This window comes from Nasonia vitripennis, chromosome 5, assembly GCF_009193385.2.
Source record: "Nasonia vitripennis strain AsymCx chromosome 5, Nvit_psr_1.1, whole genome shotgun sequence".
Taxonomy (NCBI): Eukaryota; Metazoa; Arthropoda; class Insecta; order Hymenoptera; family Pteromalidae; genus Nasonia; species Nasonia vitripennis.
In genome coordinates, this window is record NC_045761.1 from 12,666,742 (window position 1) to 12,691,165 (window position 24,424).

At 45.6% G+C, this 24,424-nt stretch overlaps 2 protein-coding genes across 2 annotated transcripts; one reads left to right on the forward strand and one right to left on the reverse strand.

Annotated features, from left to right (window-relative positions):
• The first annotated feature begins 543 nt into the window (after positions 1–543).
• Positions 544–4,360, forward strand: LOC100120482 (ribonuclease Z, mitochondrial). Its single transcript, XM_008207840.4, has 6 exons — positions 544–1,067; positions 1,160–1,895; positions 1,991–2,430; positions 2,508–2,918; positions 2,993–3,336; positions 3,418–4,360. Exons 1-6 carry the CDS (start codon positions 867–869, stop codon positions 3,833–3,835), a joined length of 2,550 nt encoding a protein of 849 aa, XP_008206062.1. The 5' UTR covers positions 544–866; the 3' UTR covers positions 3,836–4,360.
• On the reverse strand, positions 4,163–23,510 carry LOC100120455 (protein singed). The gene is made up of 8 exons (XM_001604045.5): positions 23,258–23,510; positions 14,351–14,636; positions 11,765–12,008; positions 11,094–11,227; positions 8,991–9,274; positions 7,871–8,031; positions 5,887–6,354; positions 4,163–5,814 (listed from the first exon to the last, which is right to left on the reverse strand). The coding sequence occupies exons 2-8, from the start codon at positions 14,405–14,407 to the stop codon at positions 5,609–5,611; spliced, it is 1,554 nt and encodes a 517-aa protein (XP_001604095.1). The 5' UTR covers positions 14,408–14,636; positions 23,258–23,510; the 3' UTR covers positions 4,163–5,608.
• Positions 23,511–24,424: the final 914 nt, after the last annotated feature.

Here is a 24,424-nt window from a genome sequence, read left to right on the forward strand (position 1 = left end):
GATACTCGGACTGGATACTCTTCTTCGAGAACACTATATATTTTTGAATTGAGCACAGCACTGATCGGCAGTCGCAGCGCTGCTCGCTCAACAGCGTATATAAGAAGTTTATAACGTGAGCTGCCCTCTCCTCTTCGCTCACGGTACCATTACCTTTTGTCAAGCGAGAATTTATATAATATGATGAAGTAATTTTCATTATAAAAAACGTTTATAAATACATTCTTTTTAGTATTGGATGATTATTAATAATTGATTCAATATTGAGAACACTTAGATATACTGAATTGCAGTTCGTTATCACGATGTTGTAATAAATTTTTTTATTTTAATTAAAAAAATGAAAATTTCATAATTTAAATTTTAAAGACAAATTTTAGCTCCGCAGCAGTCGCCTATATGCGCAGTATACTGCACCCCTGTGACGGATAATATCACGTCAAAAACCGGTCACAACTCGGAACAGATCTCGCTGGGGATCACACTCTGTCGGTATGTCAGTATTCACTGTGAGCATAGACTGTGGCGCCCTCGAAATGGTTTTTCTTTTCCACGTTAATAATCTTATGGGCGAAAAATAGTTCGGTTCGAGCGGCCGTCGTGGGCGTGATTGGTTATTTGGTTTCTCTCTCCGTAAGACCGCGTGTAAAATTGACATCAGCGCCAGCCCTCCCTCATTTTTTCATGTTTTCTTAGCTTAGCTATTCTAGCGCGGTGCGTAAGAAACATTTTAAGGCAAATTGAGGTTAGGTTACGGTGGAACACACATCAGACATCACATGTTATCGCTTCGAACGAAATTGTAATTTGAAAAAAAATGACAATTGTTAAAAATTTATAAAGTTCGAATCTAGTCTTCAGCACACATGATTTTCAGTAAATTTTACTGTCTGACCACTTTCCACAGACGTACTACGATTATTATTCGTCAGTACGCTAAATATCAATCTTTTCGACCCTTGATTATGCCAAAGGACAACAAAGAATATTTAATGGAATTACAAAAGCAGCGCAAGAGATTAAAAGCCCAATCGGCTAAGTATACGCCTACGCACATTTACATGCAGGTATGATTTATACAAATTTTGAAAAACCATAGTTATTCTCCATAAGCAAATAGATTGCATCACACATTTACTTTCCATCTTAAATTTCATAGGTTTTGAGCAATGGTACTCGTGCTGAGTCTAGGTCACTGCTACTTGTGACCGATCACACAAACTATTTATTCAACTGTGGAGAAGGCACTCAGCGATTAGCCGCAGAGCATCATGCAAAACTCACAAAAATAGAACATGTATTTGTAACGTCATCAACTTGGGAGAACATGGGTGGTATTCCAGGTGTTGCCCTCACAATACAAGACACTGGAGTACCAAAACTCAACTTGCATGGACCAGATGGATCGATTGATATCATTGAAGCTACTAAAAATTTCATTACTCTAAACCAACTCACTGTTACAGCACAAGATACCACCAGTCCATTTAGCGATCAAACAATGTCCGTTACCTATCTACCGATAAAGAGTCCAAAACCCCCTGCACCAGTTGAAGAGCAAAGTTCTAGAATATTTGTTGACAATACTAATTATTACGACTATCAGGTCAATTCCAATGGTAAAAGATCCCATTCACCACCTAGTTCTCCCAGGCAAAGATCAAGATCGGTATCGCTGGAAGATAAAAGTAGAATAGATCACACAATGGTTTACATTTGTAAAGTGCATCCCAAAACTGGAACTTTGGATATGGCAAAATGTGTTGATGCAGGTGTTACACCAGGACCTCATTTAGGAAAATTAAAGGCTGGAGAAGACATAACATTACCTGATGGTAGGGTAATAAAAAGTAAGGATGTAGTTTCACCATCACAAATAGGTCCTCTATTTATTGGTAAGTTGTATGAGACTTGCTGTTGATAATTTAACGATTAATCATAATAATATTCATTATTCACTAATATTTTATTTTTATTTTTTCAAAAATAGTTTTAGAATGCCCTGATGAAGACTGGATCGATGTTATTGTTGAAAATCCAGCTTTCCTAAAATATCAGGAAGGTACTGCAAAAATAGAGGAAGAAATAGCAAGGTATATTGTACATTTTTCAACAAAGAATGTACTTGAAAATCCAAAATACAAAGATTGGATGCGCAAATTTGGTTCGAAAACTCAACATCTGATCATAAATGAAGAAAATAAGGGATACTGCAGTGAAGCAATGCATAAAATGCAACATCAACTACATCTAATTCACCCTGATATATTTCCTTTTCTTGGCGAAAATAAAAATTTTGCAGAGCATAATCCAGATGCGGATCCACTGAAAAAAATCAGAGACAAGCTGAAATCCATCGAAGAAAATTCTGAACAAAGTGAAAACGAGCCATCAAAGACGTGTGAAACTACCGAAACCGACGTATCTGTGGTAGGATGCTTATTTTTCAAGCTTATTCTTTTCTCTTTAAACTTGTTTACGACAGAAATCATCTTTTTTTAATATAGGTGCAAAATGATGGACTTTTTATTCACCAATGCCAAACCCTGAACACCATTCATTTAAGACCAAACACTGGCTTGGACAAGACTTCGATTGTACGAATAAATCCGAAAGAATACATTCAAGACGTATTTGCAGTTGACGGATTCTTAGATGCCCTTGCAGATTTGCAAACTCAGTTAAACGCCAAAACGAAACCGTTAGGAAATGAAAAAGTAAATGTAAAAGAATACCCACGATTGGTAATGTTAGGAACGGGTTCTTCGATACCAAATAAAGTAAGAAATACCAGTGGTATACTTTTCCAAGTGAATGAAGATACAAGCATTATCTTAGACTGTGGAGAAGCGACCATGGGTCAAATTATAAGATTTTTCGGTGTTTCAGAAGCCGATCGCGTTCTAAAGAGCATCAAGGTATATATTAATAGATTATTAATTTTATTAATGTGAATAATACCTGTATGTAATATTGTTTAAAATATTTTCAGGCTGTTTACGTTTCTCATTTACATGCAGACCATCATTTAGGACTCGTTGGGATATTAAAGCAGAGGAAGCGCCTAACTGACGAACCTGTGTTTTTACTAGCACCACAACAAATTTCTTGGTACTTGAACTATTATCACAGCAGATTCGAGCCCATCCAAGATTTGTATAGATTAATTTCTAATCGAGATCTATTACTGAATCAGACGATTCTCTCATCTGCAACGTCAAAGGCGTTGTACGATAGCTTAGGTATTGCGAACATTAGCACAATAAACGTCACGCACTGTCCATTCGCGTATGGTATAGCCATTACTTTGAATGATGGCCGAAAAACATGCTACAGGTAAAAATACGATTGTCTAGTTTAAATTAAATTTCAAACTAAAAGTAGATGAAATATTTCATATTTTAAATAACTTTTCAGCGGCGATACCGTACCGTGCGAAAACATGGTGAAACTAGCTAAAGACAGTTTCCTGCTTATCCACGAGGCGACGATGGAGGATGGCCTGGAGCAAGAGGCTGTTTTGAAACGTCACTCGACGATTTCGCAGGCGGTGAGCATAGGTGTAAAAGCCAACGTGAACTTTACACTCTTGACGCACTTCTCGCAGCGTTACAGCAAGATACCTCGATTGCCGTCCGTAGAACAATCCGGCATCGATTTTGCTCGCGTTGGAATTGCCTTCGATTTTATGAAGATCAGCTTCGCGCAATTGAATTTATTACCACTTTTCTATCCCAGTCTTAACCTCATGTTCAGCGAGTTTAAAGCGTTGCTCGACGAACGAGCGAGCAAACGCGAGTGGACGAAAGAGAAGATAGTCAAAGCAGCTAGCTAATAACTGACTGATAATGCACTGTATATTTCAACAAAAATAAGAGGAGAGTGATGTTGTCGGCGACAACTGCTGTTTTTATTTTATCTGCAGTGTTTGATGTAGAGAGTTGTGTAGGACTGGAGAAGCTGTTGCAGTTACTCAAACATTGGTGAAAATGTTAAGCAGGATTTTTGTTAATTTTTTTTTTTTTTTTTTTTTTTGTAAAATAAATATATTTTGTACTCTATATTGTTTTTAATGTTACATAATAACAAAATATTTTTATTTTACTCTATATACATATAGAGGAGGTCGATAAGATGGATGTAAATAATTGAATATTATACCTTCCATAAAAACCGTTTATTACTTTTCGATACGTCGTGTTATTCATTTTTTTTATCGTTTTGTTCATGCGTAGAATACTTGACGTCCTTTGTAGACACACACGTATGTAAGACAATTGCGCGAGATTACAGAGTATCATCTCCCAATACCAAAACGAATGACGCTAGAAATAAAATATTTTGCTTACCGTTAAATCTACTGCACTGTTTTCTTTTACTAAAACAAAAAGCTTCTGCGATCTGCCTTCGTTACACGCACTAATGTATAATTATACTTTATATATAAAATAAGAAAACAAAAGAAGTTAGTACGAAATTTTCACTTAGCCAAAAATTAGTAGAAAATGGTAGAGGTTAAGTACAGGAGTATATATTTACACAAAAGACAAGTTCCTTGTATATAAACGACCATTATAAAAAGTGCAATGATCGGCGCGTAAAAACTTTGCGCGGTCCAGTCGCCCGACTGACGATGTGTCACTTAGGTATGGGTAGTTCGTCCCCGACGACTGAACTGCACCTCGACTCTAAAAGAACATATGCGTTATTCTGTTTCTCTTTCGACGTCGTTATATTATCATCCCTCTTCATATTCTAACACATTTTTTGAAAGCTGACTCGCTCTTAAATAACGTCTATTTGGTATAAAAGTGCACGTGTATATATAAATATGTATATATATATATATATATAAAAAGGTATCGAATTGGAATGGATTGATTCGAAGTTGGCTCCCGCGGGCATATATATTTATGTACACATATGCGACGCCGCGAGTTTGGCTCATCATCATCATCATTCTTTAAAGTTAAAGTTCTGCGAGAAGCAAGTTTATATATATATATATTTGTTTCCTCTCTTTCTCTGCATTTCGTCTGCGATCAGCGTCGACCGAGAGAAATGAGAGACAGTTTATATCCCTTTATGCGACCTCAGCGTTAATAGAGAGTACAAAAATCCAAGTGTATACTCGAGGCTGCACGCTTGAATGACTTTGAACGACATGACCAAGGAGGGCTAGACGAACGCGTCACTTGTATACGTTTCACATTATAATAGACGCGACGTGCAATGGACATCCAAATTTCCTTTTCACCCTCGATACAAAGGCGCTATGCAAACGTGTGCCTCGGGGCCGCGCGGAATACCAAATTGCACATGCGCGCGTTAAAAAAAAATAAAAAAAGACCGACGGCACGTACTGCCACATACACATTTATACTTTGCTGCTGCTGCTGCTGCGCTTTGTGTGTATAAATAAGTTCGCTCGTATAGCCGTTCTTCCTCTCGCTTCTCTCCACTTCGATTTCGCCGCGACGACTCGACCGATGTGTATAGATACTGGCGTCCTGTTCTTTCTCCTTGGAGCGTCGCGAGAAAGGTCTAAGCGAAAGGGGATGCAGTGGGAGGCGGTTGAAGAAGTGATGAGAGAGCAGAAGGAGAACACTTAGAATTCCCACTTGGTGGCGGAGGCGTAGTCGGTTTCGCCGAGGCGCAGCGCGCCGTTCTTGCCGGCGCTCAGGTACCGGCCGTCCGTAGCCTTAATGCAGAGCCGCGAGGGCTCGCGAAGCTCCAGATAAAAACCGCAAGCCGGGACGTCCGAGTCCACGGTGACTCCCTCGCTGTCGGCGTGCCAGTACTTGCCGTTTTGACCTGTCGAACAATGACGTTACAGCGACCAATTTTTTTACGCATAAAATTAATATCAATCGTGAGAAAACTGACCCTTGAACCTGACGACGCCGCGTTCGCATCTCTCCACGCGGATGGTCTCGTAGCCAGCCTTGTTGCACTCGAGCTTGGGGCTGGCCGCGCTCTTGGGTCCAACGAAGCCCTGCTCGCAGCGCAGCACCAATACGGGTCGGTTCATTAGGTAGAAGTAGTACTTGCACGCGTCGTTCTCGACGTTGACGTTATCTGCATTGGCGTACAGGTGTCCCGAGCGCTTGGTCGCCAGGTACTTGCCGTTGTTGGCGCGAAGCGCGACAGTTCCGTCCTCCGGTTGCCAGAGCAGATCGAAGAGTCCGTTGGAGGAACGCTTGTGCTCCGAAGCTTGGATGCCGCCGCCAGACTCCAAACTCCAGTAGCGGTCCTGCATCGTGCGCACGTACCAGCGCTTCGTTGTGCGATCGAACTCGAGCTGGAAGGTCTCGTGTCCGGAGATCTCGTCCTGGTTGGCCGTTACGTCGACACCTGTGGGAAATCGTCGCATGGTTTTATCATTGCAATCAAACGCTGGGTTCGATTCACTGATGCGCGCTCTACGCTTTCCGAGAAAGGCCGCAATAAAAACGCTACGCGGAACGGAGCAATTACGTCTGCATAGTTATGTGTAAAAGTTCGGCATAACGATTTAATTCGCCCGACCGAGAAACGACTGCAGGAGTTGATGAACCCTAAGTGATTGTAATGAGAGCCGCAACTACCACTGATTGTGCTGTGTAGTACACTACCACTTGTGCACTCTTATAATTTCAACGCACATCAGGAATTCGACGCTCTTCAACTACTGAGCTTTTCATTTTCATATGCACAAAAAATTTAATACAAAAATTAATCAAAGCGACTGCTCATTGCACAGTGATTCACGGTGCAAGAATACAAGACAAGTGCAGTCGTGAATCATAAATGATTCATGGAGTATTGATAAATATGCATCCTCGGGTGTATAAATAAACTCGCACGAGAGAGACCAAATAAATGAAAATCAAACTCTCTTTTAAGGCGAAACTATACAGGCCGAGCATCGCATAGGACAGTCCATTGTATCCGAAATAATTTGCCGACGAAAAAATCTCTAGGAAGAATCGAAGCCTCAAAGAGAGACGGCTGCGGGTCCGTTCGGTGGCGCGGCAAGTCGCGTTTAGCATGCCGCAGGCTGCCGCGCGCGCGCGAGCCGGCGCGTATCTCATGAATTTCTAAAAGGCCCCGTTTCCGGCTGCAGTCGCAGATTATACAAGGAGAAGGAGAGAAGAGAGGGACGTCCTGTTTCTGTATAGCGGCGCTGCGCGAGGAGCCTTTTTTTCAATGGGTCCCCTCCTTTTTCAGTGTAATTTTAGCTTCAATTAGACGCCTCGCGCCTGCTGTGATACTGGTTCGTTCGTAGAACGGACAAAGCGAATTTCGAAGTATTTTTAAATAAAATTTTTTCGAAATTTGCTAAATCATTCAAACGGAGCAGCAGCGAATATTATAAAATCTCAGCGAAGCTGCGGCACAAAGTAGAGCAGAATTCTCAAGGTTACCGAGATACACAATGGCAGGAAACAAATTTAGAAGGAACGCGCACGAAGGAAGTATAGGAGAGCCCGAAGACAGGAAGGAATACCGCGACAGGGAGGAACGTCGGTAATTTAAGCATATCCGCGCAGAGAGCGACACTCCTCGTCGGAGAATTCTCGTAAAGCCCAATCAGGTCTTTCGGGTTTTGCACTCGAGTGCGCCGCGGTGATATAATTTCATATTTTTATCTGCGCGTATAATGATTACTGCGCGAACGGAAGTACACGAGTGATTATGTTTTATTTCTGGATGCGCGCGTCCTCGAGTGCGTATCAAACTGTCAATTATGTCCTAAAGAAACCTAGAATCGATCGACTTCGCCTGACTCATCGGTAGCCTGTGAAAAACTCCGGTCGCCGAGTAGCTCGTCTTATACATACAAAAGACGGATAAACGACGCATGTGGACGAAATCTGCGTAGTCTCACCTTGCTTGACGGAGACGTAGCGCTGGTTGAGGGCCGCGACGAAGGAGGCCTGGGGCAGCGAGTCCTCGAGCGAGAAGAGCTCATCGCGCGTCACGGTGGTGGAGCGCGACTTGAGCACGGCTTTGCTGCCGATCGGCGCCAGGTAGCCGCCGCTTATGTCCCTGTAAGAAGCAAAGTTGCGCAAATGAGTCGATCAATAGCATACAAATTTTATTGTTTTCGAGGTGCGATGTCTTTTGTAAACAGAATAAAACTTGGTTAGAGAACCTCGATTCTCCGAATCAATGCCCACGCGACCATCCGACGAAGCCAAAAAAAATCGTCGACAGGTGTTCCATTTCGCTTCGCGTACACAAACACATGGCGCGTACGCTTCTCTTTTACCTGGAAATCTCCCGAAAATGGCAAAAGAGTCGAGTTTCGTCTCGATGACTCACCCCGAGGAGCGAGTAGCTCGCGCGCGAATTAGACGCGATTCGAGTCTCTGCGCCTTCTCGTTTCGCACATCGAGCAGTACTCGCACGCGCCTTGTTCGCGCGTATAAAGCCGAGGCGACTGCTTCCATACGAAGCGAGAGAGCGATTTTTAATCGCCGCTGGCGTCCCGAGGGGATTGATTCATTTTTTCGACGGGTTTTACAGCTTTATTTGGAGAAGATCCGAGAGAGTATCGTTTGCCCGTGACTCTGTTTCCTTTTTTTTATTTCGTACACGAGATGCTCTCGTTGTGATTTAGTGAGGCGCGTCAACGTTAAAGGATATTAATAGACTTGAGAGTGAAATAAATGCTTCTTTGCGAGTACGAGAGATGTTTCATTAATTTGAATGGATGGATTTAATTATAGTAATTTTTAAATCGACGCACTTGTAATGCGCATATGGGAAAAGTGGTACAGAGGAACCGACTCTAGTTTTTCAACCTATAACGATTATTCTATCATTGGTCGCAATCACTTGATTAACGATTACCACGGTAATTGTTTCTCATTCAATTCTTCATATCGTCGATTGCTCGACTCTTCTGCACCCAGTTTTTTCGCAGTACAGAGTTCGTGAGTTCTCAGCACGTGTCATGACTACAGATTCATTAGCGATACGGAATAGATTATAACGGAACCAACCTCAACGCGAGAAGCCCAGCATGGAACTCAGCGGCATAGAGGCAGTCCCGGGTGCAGGTCTCGAGGAGCTTGCCGTCACGCGCCAGGTACTTGTTGTTGCAGGTATGCAAAGCGTAGTGTCCACCCTCGGGCTTACCGCGAGCGTCCACGTGCTCGCTTGGTCCACGGAACTCCAAGGTGAAGAGGGTGTCCTCGCCCCAGGGTACGGGGGCGTCCACGTGGATCTCGTCCTGGGAGGCGCTCAGATGGGCGAAGCGCTTGCGACCGGCAGAACGGAGGTTCACCTGTGGTAAGCAATGTATGATGGTTATTGTTTTGAATAATATTATTAAATCGAAGCACCGCGCTTTGTTCTATATTCAAGGTATAGCGTGTATATAACTGTGTTATACGCGAGCGATTATCACCTCAAGTAAATCGCGAGAGTGAAACACGATCCAGTTCTTTTAATCCAGGTTTCTACAAGAACCGAAGAATTTTTCCCAATAAACGAGCTCTCTCGACACGAGTCGAATCTCGACACTTTCATCGGGCTCGATAAATTTCTCGCATACACGACTCCCATAAAACATATAAGCTAGATCCTCTTCCTCGTGCCCGTCCGTATCAAAAGTTCCACATTGAAGCCTTATACCCACGCCTAGAGAGAAAAGCTCGTAAAAATTTTCCGCAACCTCCATAAAGTTTCTCGCGATCACGATCGACGTGCTCTCGCGGTTTTTTTCTCCGCTGCTCTTACTTTCGCGATGGACACGATAGTCCTTTTCCTGCGACGTTATAAAAGGACTCCGTTATCCTGGTGAAATTCATCGCAGCGGAATCTACTAGTGCAAGATCGGTTTACAAGCCGATCTTTTAATTTGCCTTTTAATGCGACCGTTTATTGTCGCGACCGTTAAAGTCGGCTGATATCTCGCGGACGATCGTATTACCCGCTGCTTGGGAGGGGAGAGATTATCATTCCCACGAAGTGCATAAGGTGATTGTAAAACGTGCGCGTCCGTGGATGATCGACCGGGATGGGATGATAGGCGAGGCTGATGATGATAACCGGTAGTTCGGAAATTTGCGCGAGCTATCGGTGCTAATGAGCCGAGTAATGGGAAATCGTGTGTATATACTGAGTTGGTTTGCGGTTTTTATCCATCATAAACCGGGAAATTGAAACATCATCGCGGTTGGCGGGGCTGGCTATAAGATTGATGGTTCAATTAAAGTCGTGACTGCAAAATGCGTTTGTTGACTCGAAGTCCTATTGATGATACCGCGCATATAAAATGCGCGCATCATTCGGTAAATGTTTGCCCGAATTAAGCTTATCTTATAAAAACCGGTCGAAGTTTATGTCCCACGTTACGAAGCGGCAACTGTCGAAACTGCCAATTCAATTTACAGCGATGCGTTTGGCATATAGCTGGCCGTATTAAGGCTGTAACCGCTCTTTATCAGACGATGTAAATCGTTAAATTTGTGTTCACGGAAATCGTATATAACATTCTCGTATCAATAAAGCGCACGACATTTCCATCATCAAAAGTCGGACGCGTGTTACGGGATTGGACACTTGTGAAAAAAAACAACAAATTCCTCGAAATAGGTCTTCTCTATAAACCACCTGCCGCTTTCTCCGCAAAAGCTTCGCTCGAGAAAGCCTCGGCAGAGTGTACGTATGCGTTATGGAAAAAGCATGCATACATGTACGTGTCTACCCATAACTGCGCTTACGCGCGACCGTTATGCGCTTTTTGCTGCTTCTCTCTTCTCTCGGCACGCGGAGAAGTGCAAAGGACCGGAGACGCGGATCTATCTTCTTCCTTATACAGGTATACACGTGATGTATATAACAGACAGTCAGAGACCTTTACGAGTGATTTTTATTATATTGAGTTTACTCTCTGTGTACTCGAAGTTTTGCCTTAGTCATCCGTTCACTGACCCATAACTCCGTTTTATGTTATAATTCCATCGTTTGGAAAGCCAACATCCATCAGACTTTCCCCGCAATACCTCGTGGAAAACAATACATAGAAACCGCGGCGCGAAAACAATGCTCCCGCAACCATCCTTCCCGGCATACGTATAATAATAATAATAACATCCCACCTGAGGTCTGGCAGCGAGATGCACGAGCCAGTACTCGGACTCGCCGGGAGCCTTTGCCGTGCACTTGAGCTCGTCCTGGCTCGAGCCTAGAAAGTAGCCCCTCTGCACGTTCTTCAACGCCCATCTTCCGCTTCCTGCAACAGCACAACACACAAGCCATGAAGCTATATAAAACTCACCGCGCATGTAATCCTAAAAAAATAAAAGATCTCCTCGTCGTAAAGCTGCGCGTATAATATAATCGGGACACTCGCGCGGCGTTTTACGATTCGATCAGCCGGGATTAGCCGCGGCGACGTCTTTCTTGATTATACGGCTCGCGCGCGGAAAAATCGGAACAAGTGGAACGCGCTCGACGAGTCGCGCTGCTTCCGGCGAATTGAGATTGCAAATTTTCGATTCTGCCTCGTAATGACGCGTGTATGTAGTTGGCTTTAATGAAGTCGAGAGCGTATAAAAGTCGCTTATGCTACAGTCTGCGAGGATAATCCACGGCAAAAAGCATCGTATAAGCTTTTTACGTTGCGTAAAGCTCCGCGGTAATAATTCTTATCTGCGATGCAGTGCGATTGTACGCGTTGAGAACGTTCCCATTCGTTTTCTTTTTAACGTCCATTGTGTGCTGCAACGTCGAAGCGGAAACGAAATAAAACGATGGAAAAACTACTGACCGTCACAGGCAAGCTGAATCTGGAAAGCACAGCCGGGATCGCTGGGGTCCTCGGCCTCGCAGGTGACGTTGCCGAACTGGTCGACGGCGAGGTAACGGTCGAGATGCGAGCGGAGGTAGACCTGGTGCTCGTTACCCTCGAGTGTCCAGAGCTGCTTCTTCTTCAGGCTGGCGCCGTTGGCGTTGATCTTGAAGCCGAAGGTCTCGGCCGTCAGGTACTTGAACTTGCCGTTTATCAGGCCGATCTGAAAAATTTTGAATGGTAAATTTAATAATGCGGATAAAGGATATTCGGCGTGTTGATAAAGTCATAGAGTTAATCGAAACCTTTGAAGCTTGAGAAAGTTAAACAATTGGGGGATGATAAGGTACGACACGACAGCCCACTTTGGGTAGTGTGTACACACGCACGAGGTCCCGCATACGCTTACCTATATATGTATAGCACCTTTTATCTATCTCGCCAATTAATCTAAATTCTCCTCACAAATTGTATTACCAAATATAATTCCATAACGCCATGCATAATGCATGTGCCATCTCGATATCTATATCTACATCCGATAAAAAACCACACCTACGCAACCGCACGAACTTCTCATTCAAGCCGGGATGTTGTGTTATAAAGGAAAAAGAACTCGGCTCGCGCATTAGCGCTGTAATAAATCAATATTCCGCCAGACGCGCGGCTTTTAATAACCACTCTCGTATACTCTCAGCTTGCAGGAAACATCGGCAAAAAGAAGAAGAAGGAGAGAACGACTCTGCTCGGGAATAAAAGGCGAGCGAGCGAAAAAAAGGGAGCTGCAGGCACTCTTTCATCTCTGTCGGAGAGAGAAAGAGCGAAAGGCTAAAAGCGGCAGTAGGCGGTTTCCCGAGCGACGACCCAGCCTCGCGAAATCAAACGCGGAGGAGTGTATTATATGAGCATAGTCTGGCTTGAAGATGCGCGGCGTCGACTTCATTGAGATGAAGTATAGTGCGGAGGAGTAGTCGAGGAAATATTTTGAAATTTCGCGCGGGCTTTTGTTCCGTACGGACTGCCGGAGTTTGCTTTGTAAATATAGCGAGTATGGTATCGCTGTGTTTTTCTTTTTTCAAATTCGATGCTCGTCCTGTGCACTTTTGGCCCCGCTCGCTCAGTCCGTAAATTCTGCGCTGACCCCCTCCCGAAAATACATCTCGCGCGGATAAGTGAAAATAAACACACAACGGTATAAACCAACTCGTCGTCCTTCTGGAATGAACCCATTCGAACGCGACAATACGTTGCTGCTGTGTACACAATATTCCCTCGTCGTTGAAAGGAAAAAAGCAACTTTTATCACCTCAGATCGCAGCCCCAAAAAATCCCTCGCGTTATAAAACACCCACCCCAGCGAATCGCACCCTCTCTCACGCACGCGCGCAAAAGAAGGACCTATACGACCGCCAAGGGGGTGCGATGACTCGGCTCTCTCGGGAGGGGAGGCCGCCGCGGGGGTGCACCGACGCTCAAGGTCGATGCGAGAGCGGGCCATGTGTGCCGCTGCGAGCGTACGTGCGTGCTGCAGGAGGATATGCGGGACTGAAATCGCGCGTGTTACTAATTTCGGAGCCGGCGCGCGAATTTTTGGAAGACGGCCAAGGCTGCGAAGCTTCTGCTCCCCGCGCGCCCCGCGCACTGTCCTTAACGACGCGAGGGTATTCCGCGCCGACTTTGTTGCTCGCGGTGTAAGCACGATCCTATGGGGGCGAGGGCGAGTGCGTATAACGCGTAGGGCTAGTCGCGATTACGGTTGACTTTTGCGCTCGATCGATCGGCTGAATCATCGCGTTACGCCGATTCCGGACGACGGGGACAAAGGGACGCCGGCGATTTAATTCGCTCCGACTTGGCACACTGTGCGGAGCGAAAACGGCGCGTGTAACGGAAGCATCGAATCGCGCGGAGGAGAAATAAAAGCTGTATGGACGAGCGCGTGTCATTCCCGTTGAGCTATATACGCGCTCTCTGGCATAGTTTACACGTCGAGTCGAAGGAGACAGACATAGAGAGAGAGAGAGAGAGAAGCGAACAATGACTCGGACCGCGACGGTCCCATCATTGATGCGCGACAAGGTGTAGTCAGTGGGCCATTCGATTCGATGTTTGTGTAGCTATACGTCGATGAAAGAGAAGTTTGCCGCGTGTGCGCGCGCGCGATCTGGGTCTCGGCTGATTCCGGTTCAATAGCGCGTCATCCGTACACACGGAGTGTTTTCGGATGTGTGTCAGCTAAGCTTTATAACACTCGATGAGAGGAATCGCTCATTTCCGGCGGTACTTGGTTATATCCTCGCGTTCAACCAAAGTATAATTATCCGACGCCGATCGATCCTCTAATCTCCGCGGCATAAAGCACCAATTGACTTTCCCGCGTCTCGCAAAAAAAGCGCTCGGCAACCGCGCTCGGATCACAGAGAGCTAATAATAGCCGGCCGGCTATGGCAATAAGAAAAGCGCGAAGCGTCGAAGAAGAGGGAAGAAGCCCCGGCGACGAACAGGACGCGAAGTAAAGAGAAGAAAAAAAAGGAAGTAAGTAGACGAGTGTATATAGCTACTCACCGTCCAGCCCGTCTTATCGACTCCGTTCTCGGAGTGTTCCGTGCCGTTGCTCTGCATCGTGGCGCGCGCCTCGCTCGACTATGCCGCTGCTGCTGCTCAACACTTCCGCGTCGCCGCTACTATCTCTCTCTCTCGCTCTGCTCTCCCTTCCTTCGGTGATTATCTTCGTCGCTCTGCCAGAAACCGACTCGCTTCGCTTCTTCTCTGGACCTTTTCGTAAACGCTGCTGCTGCTGCTTTCCCTCTCTCTTCTGCCGCTGGATTACCGCTGCTCGCTCTCTGGACGCCTGGAAATAATGAAGCGGAGAAAAAAAGGCGTTACTTAACGGTTCCAGCTTTTGATTGATATACGCGCGGGCGCGCGCGCGCACCGGCCGGAGGAGATGTGCAGGAGCGGGAATTTGCGCGAGTTTGTACGGGAGGCGAAATTTGGTCGTGTTTGGGTTTATTACGATGCGTGTTGGTGATCGGAGAACCTGTTTTTTCGACTGTCATCGGAGCCGATTCCTCGCGACTTTCGACGACGAGTTTGGAGTATATACGTTGCATCTATATACACTCCTTCAGCTGGACTTTGAAGAAGACAAAAGCGGGGAGAAAGCCAAAGGTCCCTCCTCAAAGAAAACCAGAAGAGAGAAAAAAGCCGACGCGAGGATGGGTAATTGCCCGCAGCAAAGCGGGATGTATGCATTGCGCGTCTGTACAAAAAGCGTGACTCAAGTCCGATTCCATTCAGGCGACAACAATGCCCTCCTCCTCCTCTCGCAACACAAGAAGGAGAAGAAGACGAAGAAGCGCGCACGCAACAAAAAACGTATCGCGCACACATATACGCGCACAAGAGGAGCTGATGATCGGGCTTTAGTGGGTCGCGCGCGGCGCGTGGAATGAAGTTCCGAGTCGAGGCTCTGCTGCAACGCCGTTAAGGAAGAGGATACGCATAATATAAACTCGAACCGTTTTGCCGTAAATTTTCTCTCCGCATGCCCGCATACCTATATACGTGTGTATAAAGGTGTATGCAGGTCGACTGCACAGAAATGCATTACGCGCTCTTCTTTCGCGGACGCGTTTTATTATTATTACGCGCGCGGATGTTGTTCTGCTGTCGGCGGGAGAGAGGAGTTGAACAATGCAAGAGCCGCGCGCGCGTCATAATGGCAACTTGAATAGATTACCGCGAGTGCGGCTATTGCAGCTTGCCCGAGCGATATGTGGGGGACGAGAGGAGCGACGGGCTAATTGAATCGCTCGTTTTCGATGCGATTATACTGTCGGTTGATGCTGATGCGTGGCTAAATCATTATCGGAATAAGTTTGCATCGGCGTGTTTTTTTTAATCCGAGATTCGGCCTTTTTATCGCCCGCTAATTGATTTACAACGCATATAGCGTCGATGCGTGTTGCAAAAATCTTATGGAAGTATAAATTTGAATTTTTTTCACGTACGCAGAGCTTCGAGCAAGTTTCCTACGTATATAGAAGCGAACTACGTCCCCAAGTGTGAAAGCTACTCGGCAACAACCGAGTCACAATAAGGGACGACACGCGAACGTGCGCGGGAGCAGGAGCGACGACGAGAGAGAAGCAGAGGGTCGCATCGGAGAGACAGGGGCCCTATATATCCTGCCCTGCCTGCATGTAAGTATTGATCCCATGCTTTTGGCTGAGCCAGGCGCCATATCTATATGTTATACCTATGGCGTTGGCGGATTTTTCCCTTTTCAAGGGCTCTCGAGCTTGACGAAAGCGCGCGAATTCAAAATCTATATATTAGTAGGTATTTATAAAGTTTTTAAATAGTTCGCTTTCGCCTGGCTTCGCAACAATGAGGGCTCACCAACGCTCGAAAGCTACATTATATTCATCGACAAAGCCTATAGAGCGATTCTCTCGCACGCGGTGCTCACCGCGACTCATTCTCGCCGCGGTCAGTTCTTTGCGTGCTACACCTATATATAATACACGTCGGCAGGCGCGCAGGAAGTTGGTTGTATAAGCATCTTAACATCGAAGCGTGAAGAAAGGCTGCAAAAAATAACAGGAACAAAGTATAGATATATCGTTGGTATCGAATCGCGTAACCCCCGCGAAATCCTCAACTTTACGCAGATGCATAGAGTCTTGGAAGACGTTCCTTCGCATACATATAGCTCTGCAGCAGATGTCGGACGCGCGCGACGCGTAATGCCCTATCATTTGAGATAACGAGTTGGTCGCGCTGGCGCGCAATTACGGCGTTCTCCTTTTTTCAAATTTCCCGATGCTCAGCTGATTACGACTTCCGTGCTGGAGATGAGCTTTGGTTTTTTATTTCATTGGGGGATACGGCCTGGAATTGTCCTCTGATTGCACAGTGTTTACGCGTGCGCTGATCCTGGTAGGTATGCGGGACGAGTTGTTGAGAGCGGAATACACAATATACTTTTTTCATTGAACTTGCGCGTTAATTGAATAATCGCGCTAACCGTAAATTTTCAGAAAAACTGCATAATACAGTGTATAATTGCCTGGCATGCCCGTTAAGCACTCTATAAAGCACAATTTTCACGATCACTCGGAGGCACGAGACTCGATCCACAAAGAAATTCGAACAGTAAGTATAACCGAGACGATTTGTTTCTAGCCGCATTGAAAGCGGCAACGGCAGGTGCTAAACCAAGCGGTCTGTATAAAGGCAAAAAGAAGTAAACGCTCGATCGACCGTGACGAGTAGCGAGGCACCTTTAGGATCGGCATTCGTTTTCAATATCTCTTTGTTTTCTCCTTCGCTCGCGACGAGTAGGAAACGCTCTCGCGAGTATTACGGTTTATTAAAATGACATAACGAACGCGCGCCGACTTCCTATGCGTTTTGCATACATTTCTCGCTCCAGAGAGTACTTAGCGGCTGTATGACTCGCGAGCGTATGCGTCAGGCTGTCGGGCAGCGCATACTTGGCCGGGCCAAATATAGAGAGCGGCGAGTGCCCACTGCGCGACCGAGAAGGATCGCGAGTGTAAGTGTGTAAGATATACTCGTGAAAAAGCAGCTACAGTGTAACTAAACGCGGAATTCAGGTGGGAAAGATCGGCTATTTATACTGCACACGGATCGTTTTTGTATGTTATAAATTATTAAAAAAAAGAGAAAAATATGGAAGCTATTTCAGAGAACTTAATTAACTCGCAACGTAACGCGCTGATCCCTGCCACGTGCATAAACGCGACGTCTCGCGTATTTTTTTCGCGTGCGCGCGTGCGCGCGCGTTCGTCTTGTCGGCCAACCTGCAATTTTCGAGCTCGTTATTGAATTATTTATTCGTCGCGCTGCTTTCCTAAAATACACACACTGCGCTTCAGGCGAGTTAATAACAGTCGTTCAACAGGTTGCCGATATCTCGATGTTTATTTTAATCTCGCATCTCGGCCGAACGAACTCAATCTCAACGGTATTAAAAATAGCCCGCGCGAGTTAATTAACAAACGATTAATTAAAGCGCATACTGTACGTACGGTGAAAGTATACGCACCTATATTACGCGAAATCAGGATGCGTTTAGCTGCTGCGAGGAAGCTGTTTGTTTACTCTCTAAATTTATCTCCATAGTATTATAACAAGCCTGAACGAGCCATCCACTTTGTGTCGGTATAGCGACTGAACAAATACGCGATCTTCCTTTGCATAAACACACTCCTTTTTCCCGAGTGGATCAAACCGTAATCGAGTGCTGCTTTAGCCTACAAAGATGCACACTTTCTCACGCGACGATTCGAATTCGCGGTCGATCGATTTTCGAAAGAAAATTCATCTCACTCAGCTCGCGTGTCCCACTCCATTCCATCGTATAATAATACCCTCTAGTGATGCACCGAAGGCAAACTGCACACACATCTCGAGCAAGCGTACGTGGGCACCGTTTTACGCGTCGTCGTACGCGGAAAATCGCGGACGGAGGTCCAGCTGCGCAGCGAAGATAATCGCTGGAGAAAGCCGAGACGTATGCGCAGCCCATGTCTTTCCCAATTAGAAATTAACTAGACCGACTAACGACGCGCCGTGTAGGTACGCGTGTACGTGTTGCAGTCGGCTCTTTTTTAATGAGACTGGATTTATACACTGGACTATACGATGTATATCCACTTTGGCGCGAGATTCGAGTTTTCCGAGCGGGAGAAGAGAAGAAGGAGCTTCGACGCGGGAAGCTTCGGGAAAGGATGATGAATGCTTTGTTTGTCTTCGAGACGAAGCTCCGCAGTGCTTTCTTTGAGGGTATAAGGAGGGAGGATTATGAAAACTAATCAGAGTGTCTGAAAGGAAAACTCCGTGGCGGGTTAAATTTAGACTCCCGAGTTTCCAGTAAACGTTCCGTCCTGCGAAAGAGGAGTGCTAGACGAGACACGGTTTACGACTATTGGATGGATTCTTCTCATCCTGTAGCGGGTTTCTGGGAAGAGTCTTTCTTTTTTTTTTAACGCATTTTTCGTCGAGAAAGAAAATTGGATGTGATATCGAAGCTCTGGCTTGTATATTATTGTGAATATACGTATAATTATAAAATGAAAATCTGTGCCGGCGACGCAATCAGCAGAATTTGAATGATTAATTACTTTGATAACATTATACTATGCTGTTAATGCAATGATGAAATTAAACTTATCGACGAATGTAATAATTAATAAAAGTATTTCGCAATAACCATAAAACCAGTTGTACAGGAAAATCGCGAGGTTGTAAAATGAATTTTTAAAATAATTTTTCAATCGAAATCGGTTGCCATGAAAACGCAGAAAAAACGCAGACATATATGAATCGTTATACAGCATTATTGACTTAATTGTCAGACCGTAAAACTGCACGCACTGCAATAAACGGCTCCGATAATGACCCCTTGAGAGTCTATATCGCGAATCGCTTTTGATTCGCTGATAAAATAACCAGTCAACTTCATCGTGGCACTCGAAGGGTGCGATTATACTGCAAGTGCAGGATCGTTTGGAAACGATTCGAAGCTTTGTTTTCGATTTGTTTTCTACTAAAGCGATAATAAATTTACTCATACTTTATCATCGCCTTAGTCATATCCGACTTCTATACACTTCCTCGCGCACTTCTTTAACTTTCTTCCATCCCTCGAACGAAAATCCCGCAGCCATATCAATCGATTCATCAAACAGCTCTCCGATTCAATCACCTTCCCATAAATCGAACCGCAATAAGCTCTACTCCTATATCTCGAGCAAACCATCCCAAAACTCATCACCGACGCGAACCACTCCCTCCCCGAGCGACCAATCTCAATATTCACTCAGTCTACGTGATGTGTCAGTGGACGCATTACATTCGCAATCAGTCGAGCGCGACTCGGAAATCTGCGCGTGGATGTATACGTAAGCGGCTGCAGTGGAGTCATTGTCGTCGCGGCGGCGGCGGCGGCGGCGGCGGTGCGAGCTCTGCTTTGTGATGTTTACAATACGGAGAGATGGTACTGCGCGCGCGAGGGAGAAAGAGAGAATCGCTGCATGTATGCGCGAGACGCCGTAAGAACGGCTGCACGAGAGCGCGGTTTATTGATTAAACGAGGCGTTTCACGAGCGAGTATATTTCACGAGCTTTGGAGTTTGGGATTTCGGGATTGATGGGTGATTATTTTTCGATTTTTTGTTTTGTTTTAACGACGAGTTCGTTTGAATTTTTGCTGTGCGATTATATAGGCAATGCATGGAGCTGAATCGTTTCTGGTGCGATGCTATATCTTCATAAATAATGTATGCGGGACAATGAACTTGCGTGTACGTGTGATGTGCATGTGCGGCGTGCAGTTGTTCTAAGAAAAGTAACGTCTATAGGCTAATCAATAATCAATATTCACTCAATAGTTGATAAGCGTTTTAGTCCGATGCTTCTATTATACACTCCTTTCAGTAAACAATTACTTTGCTGCTATATAAACACAGGCCTACATCTCGTGAAGAACTGCAAGTCACTTTCCCGAAATACCTACACCGTGTCTACTATATTCCAATTTAATTAGGCTTCTTTCCTCGGAGCAACGAGCAATTGCCTAAATGCTCTCTCTCTCTCTCTCTCTCTCTGCCTACCGCACATACATACACAGCGTCATTATAATAATTATCAGCTGACACGCGTTCAATTTAACAGTTCTCCATCCTAATTAAGCATCGCATACGTAATTTTCCTCCACAAGCTCGTCAAGTGTCTCTCCGTCTATCGGAGCTACCGAAAAGAAACACAAGTGTCTATTATGCACTGACGGTGTGAGCGAATGCCTTCCCGCAGAAGCAAAAAACGGCCAACTCGAGAGAGACAGAGAGACTGCCGTACAGTGAGATGCATAGATAAGCGAGGGAAAGCCGCCGTCTCTCTCTCTCTCTCTCTCTCTCTCTCTCTCTCGATCGCTAGAGCCAAAACAGCAAAAAAGCGTAACGAGTAGCGCGAGAAACTACTACCGTCTGTAGTCAAGAGCTTTTTCAGGTGGACTCGCGACGGATGGAATTTACACTCTTTTCGTTATGGGAGAGCTTTCGAGCGATTGGTTGAAGTGGACGGAAAAAAGTCTGACTATAGCAATACCTCCGTGAGATCCTCTGCAGCTGATTGGGACAGAGAGAAAGAAAGAGTGTGGAAACACCGAATCACGTTTCACTCGACAATCAAGCGAACGACAAGCCGAGTCCCCACGTTATACACATAAAAATCAGCGGAAACCCCGGCATCACTCTTCGCTCGTAAACTTCCCTCCTCTTCAAGTAATGCCCTCCTCGGAACCTCGCGCAGACAAAAAGCCTCAAATGAGTCACGCACTGCCTAGAAGAGCACACGCACACACACGTGTGAAGGGGAGGAGAAACGCAAGAGTTCGTCGCTCGTCGGCCCGTCAAAATAAAAGCCACCCTCGAGAGAGAGAGAAAGAGAGAGCCGCTGCACGAAAATAGCGCCGCGACTAAACAGCGCTGTGCTCTCTCTCTCTCTCTCTCTCTCTCTCTGCGATGTGTGTGTGTGTCTCTTCAGATTCTAGATAGATGCGCCGTGGTATGCACGAATTATCGTTTTTGGCTAATGTGCGATGGCTTTGTGAGGCTTTATACTTTGTCGTCTGAAATTACGATTTTGTATAGTTTGGGGCTTTATCTCATAAGTTCAAGAAGCAATTAAAAAACGAGCTAAGGGCATCTACGAAAGTATATGAACAAGCACACACTCCTCTCGTCGCTGCGAGAGTGCACTGCTCGATAAAAAAAAAACAATGCTGCCGGCAAAAAATCGCCCGATAAGAGCGATAGGGCGTCGCGCAGTGCGCCGACCCCTGCGCGCGAAAGACCGGCTGGAGAAAAGCATCGCTAGGATGTATGGGTTATATCTCGAATCGACCCTGACCCTCGTCGGCTGCGCGGATAGTGGATACGTACGTGCGCGAGGAAGTCGCGGAGAGATTTCCACCCTCGCGAGAGGGAGAGAGAGAGAGAGAGAGAAAGATAGAGTCGACGTTATGGGGGTTCACGTATGCGCGCGGAATCGATCTGTAGCCGAGGCTCGTCGTTATCTTATGCCGAGGCAGTTATGCGAGTATGAGGGGAGGGATATAATCGGAATTTTATTGTTATGACTGTGATGGGGGGATGATGAGTGTGGAAACGTAATGTTCTTTGTTTGGAATTAGGTTGTTCGTTATTGCATCGTGTTCGGCTCTTAACATGATTTTTAGTTGTAGAAGGAAACTCGAGCAGCGACTCTATTTTTTCTCAATAGTTTGTTTTTTCCCGCACGAAGAAAATTATCCAAAACAGAATAATCATAAGAATCCTTTCGAAACACACCTGCACGAGTAAGAAAATCCGGCGTTTTAATTTACAACAAAACAAATATAATTTCGGAGCGGCGTGTGCAATTTGAAAAGCGTCCCGTAACAATAATTACGAAAATTCATGTTTAAAACATGTAGCATTATTACAAGTTACAAAATATCCGCGTGAAAGAGCTCGCGAAGAGATATAAGTGCATCTTTCGTGATAACTCGCCGATTATGAAACTGCCTCTTCTCTCTCTCTCTCTCTCTCTCTCTCTCTCTCTCTCTCTCTCTCGCGACTCTATAGCAATGTGCGCACTGTATATTTTCATTAAAACTAAGAATATAAAGCAATACATTTTTATTATTATGGTGCACGAGCGCACTTCATATACGCGATGTTTTAATCAGCTTTAATTACTCGGCTTTCTAGAGCGTAGAGCGCAAGTGCAGTTGCGCTTCGAAGTGCTACTAACGTGTAGCCTCAGGAGAGCGTGCGGCACGTTTTTCAGCTATCTACTGAAATTTTGCCGACTTTTTTCAGTTCTACAAAATTTTAGGTGTATTCTTTTATCGTTCTATTCTCCGGTTCGAATTCAAAATAACGAGCTTTCGGAAGATGATCGACTTTACCCGGGAAGCTGTAAACCCGGAAAATTGTCGGCAGGTGTCTGTACACACACACACACACAGCAACACTGAATCCACATCAACTGAATAGATAACTAGCTTCTTAAAAACGGAACACCGAAAAAAGACTCGATCGAACCTCGTCAACAATCTCCCCTGCAAAGCCGGCTGCAGGAAAATTAGCGGATGATATCGATCGCACCGGGCACACCGCTCGCTCTCTGTGGCTTTCGCGAGCAGCAGAGCTCCTATACACACACACGCGCACGCAAACACCGACGCGAGTATGGCGAGCCGGCGTATAATGCGCGCACGGGAGGGCGAAAGGGCGGAATATGGTATGTACGTCGAATCCCTGGAACTGCAGAACGCAGGCTCGGCGAACCTTTCGGCTTTCGGAGCGCGCAGCCATTAGACGTCGGCACAACACTACTGACACACGCAGGATAATACGATCTCATAAACCATGAACATAAGTACGCTGTACTCACCGCGAGTCCTCGAACGAGAGAGAAGAGTCGCCGCCGGTGTGCAAATCTGCTGCTAGAGAACACACAAGATCCGCTGACTCGAAGGAAAGAGCCGGTGTGTACGGTGTGTGTGTGTGTGCGTGTGTGTGTGGAGAGAGCAGAAGCGAGGATAAGCTGATGTATAAAATTTGACGCGCACGTGTCGACCGAACGGAAGAACGAGGCTCGCGAGTCGACGCTTGTCGGACTACTGACGAGACTCACCGCTCTGTGTGTTATAGTTCGCGAGGAGCCTGGCGCTGCCGGCGAGGAAGAGAGAGAGAGAGAGAGAAAGATGGTTGGGCCGAGCCGGCGCGCGAGGACACATCGCTCGCTATAATATGGTGGTGGGGGATGCCGCTGCGCAGGGACGAGCCGCTGACGACGTGTACTCTGCTGCAGCCCTGAAATTTTCGGAGCAAGGGCGCGCCCCGCTGTACTTATTATACTTATTTATTCGGTGTTGGTTTTTGTTGTCGTGTTGTCGGGTAAACATTGGAAAGAAATGACGAATTACGGTAGGAGACGATAATAATAGTACTGCGTTTTTTTATCAGTTTTAATTGTGTTTTAAGAGTAAAGCTTTCGCCAATTACAAAGTATATATCATCAATGCATTATCAGACGAAGAACAAATTTCCTTCTTGAAAATTATTGAAACCGACCGCCCCTTCACTGTGTTTTCCACTTCAATAAAATCTCGGCATACTTTTTTCTCGCGGACTTCCGCTGTAAAAAAGCGCGAAATATTTTTGAAACTGAGTCACTCCATTCTGAGTTTCCGTGCTTTTCTCTTTCGAAAGAAATTTCACTTCAGCTTTTATGTAGTTGCTATTGTTCCAAAACTAAAAGTTCCTGACGATTTAACGCAAAGAAAAATCATAAACAACTATATACTTCTCCCCTGAAGTCGCCACCTTCAAAGCGATCCACGCAGTTATCGTACTAGGAGTAAACGCCACCCCCAGGCTACCTACGGCCCTGGCCATCGAAGGAAGGGTGGCGGCACACACCGAGATGTATGTATATAGTGGGAGGACCAGAATGTGCATCGAACTCGCCGGAACGGTGAACTCGACTCGGCGACTCTCTCTCTCTCTTGTCGCGCTCGCGCGCTCGAGTTTGCTCTCTTTCTCATTCTCGCTCGCG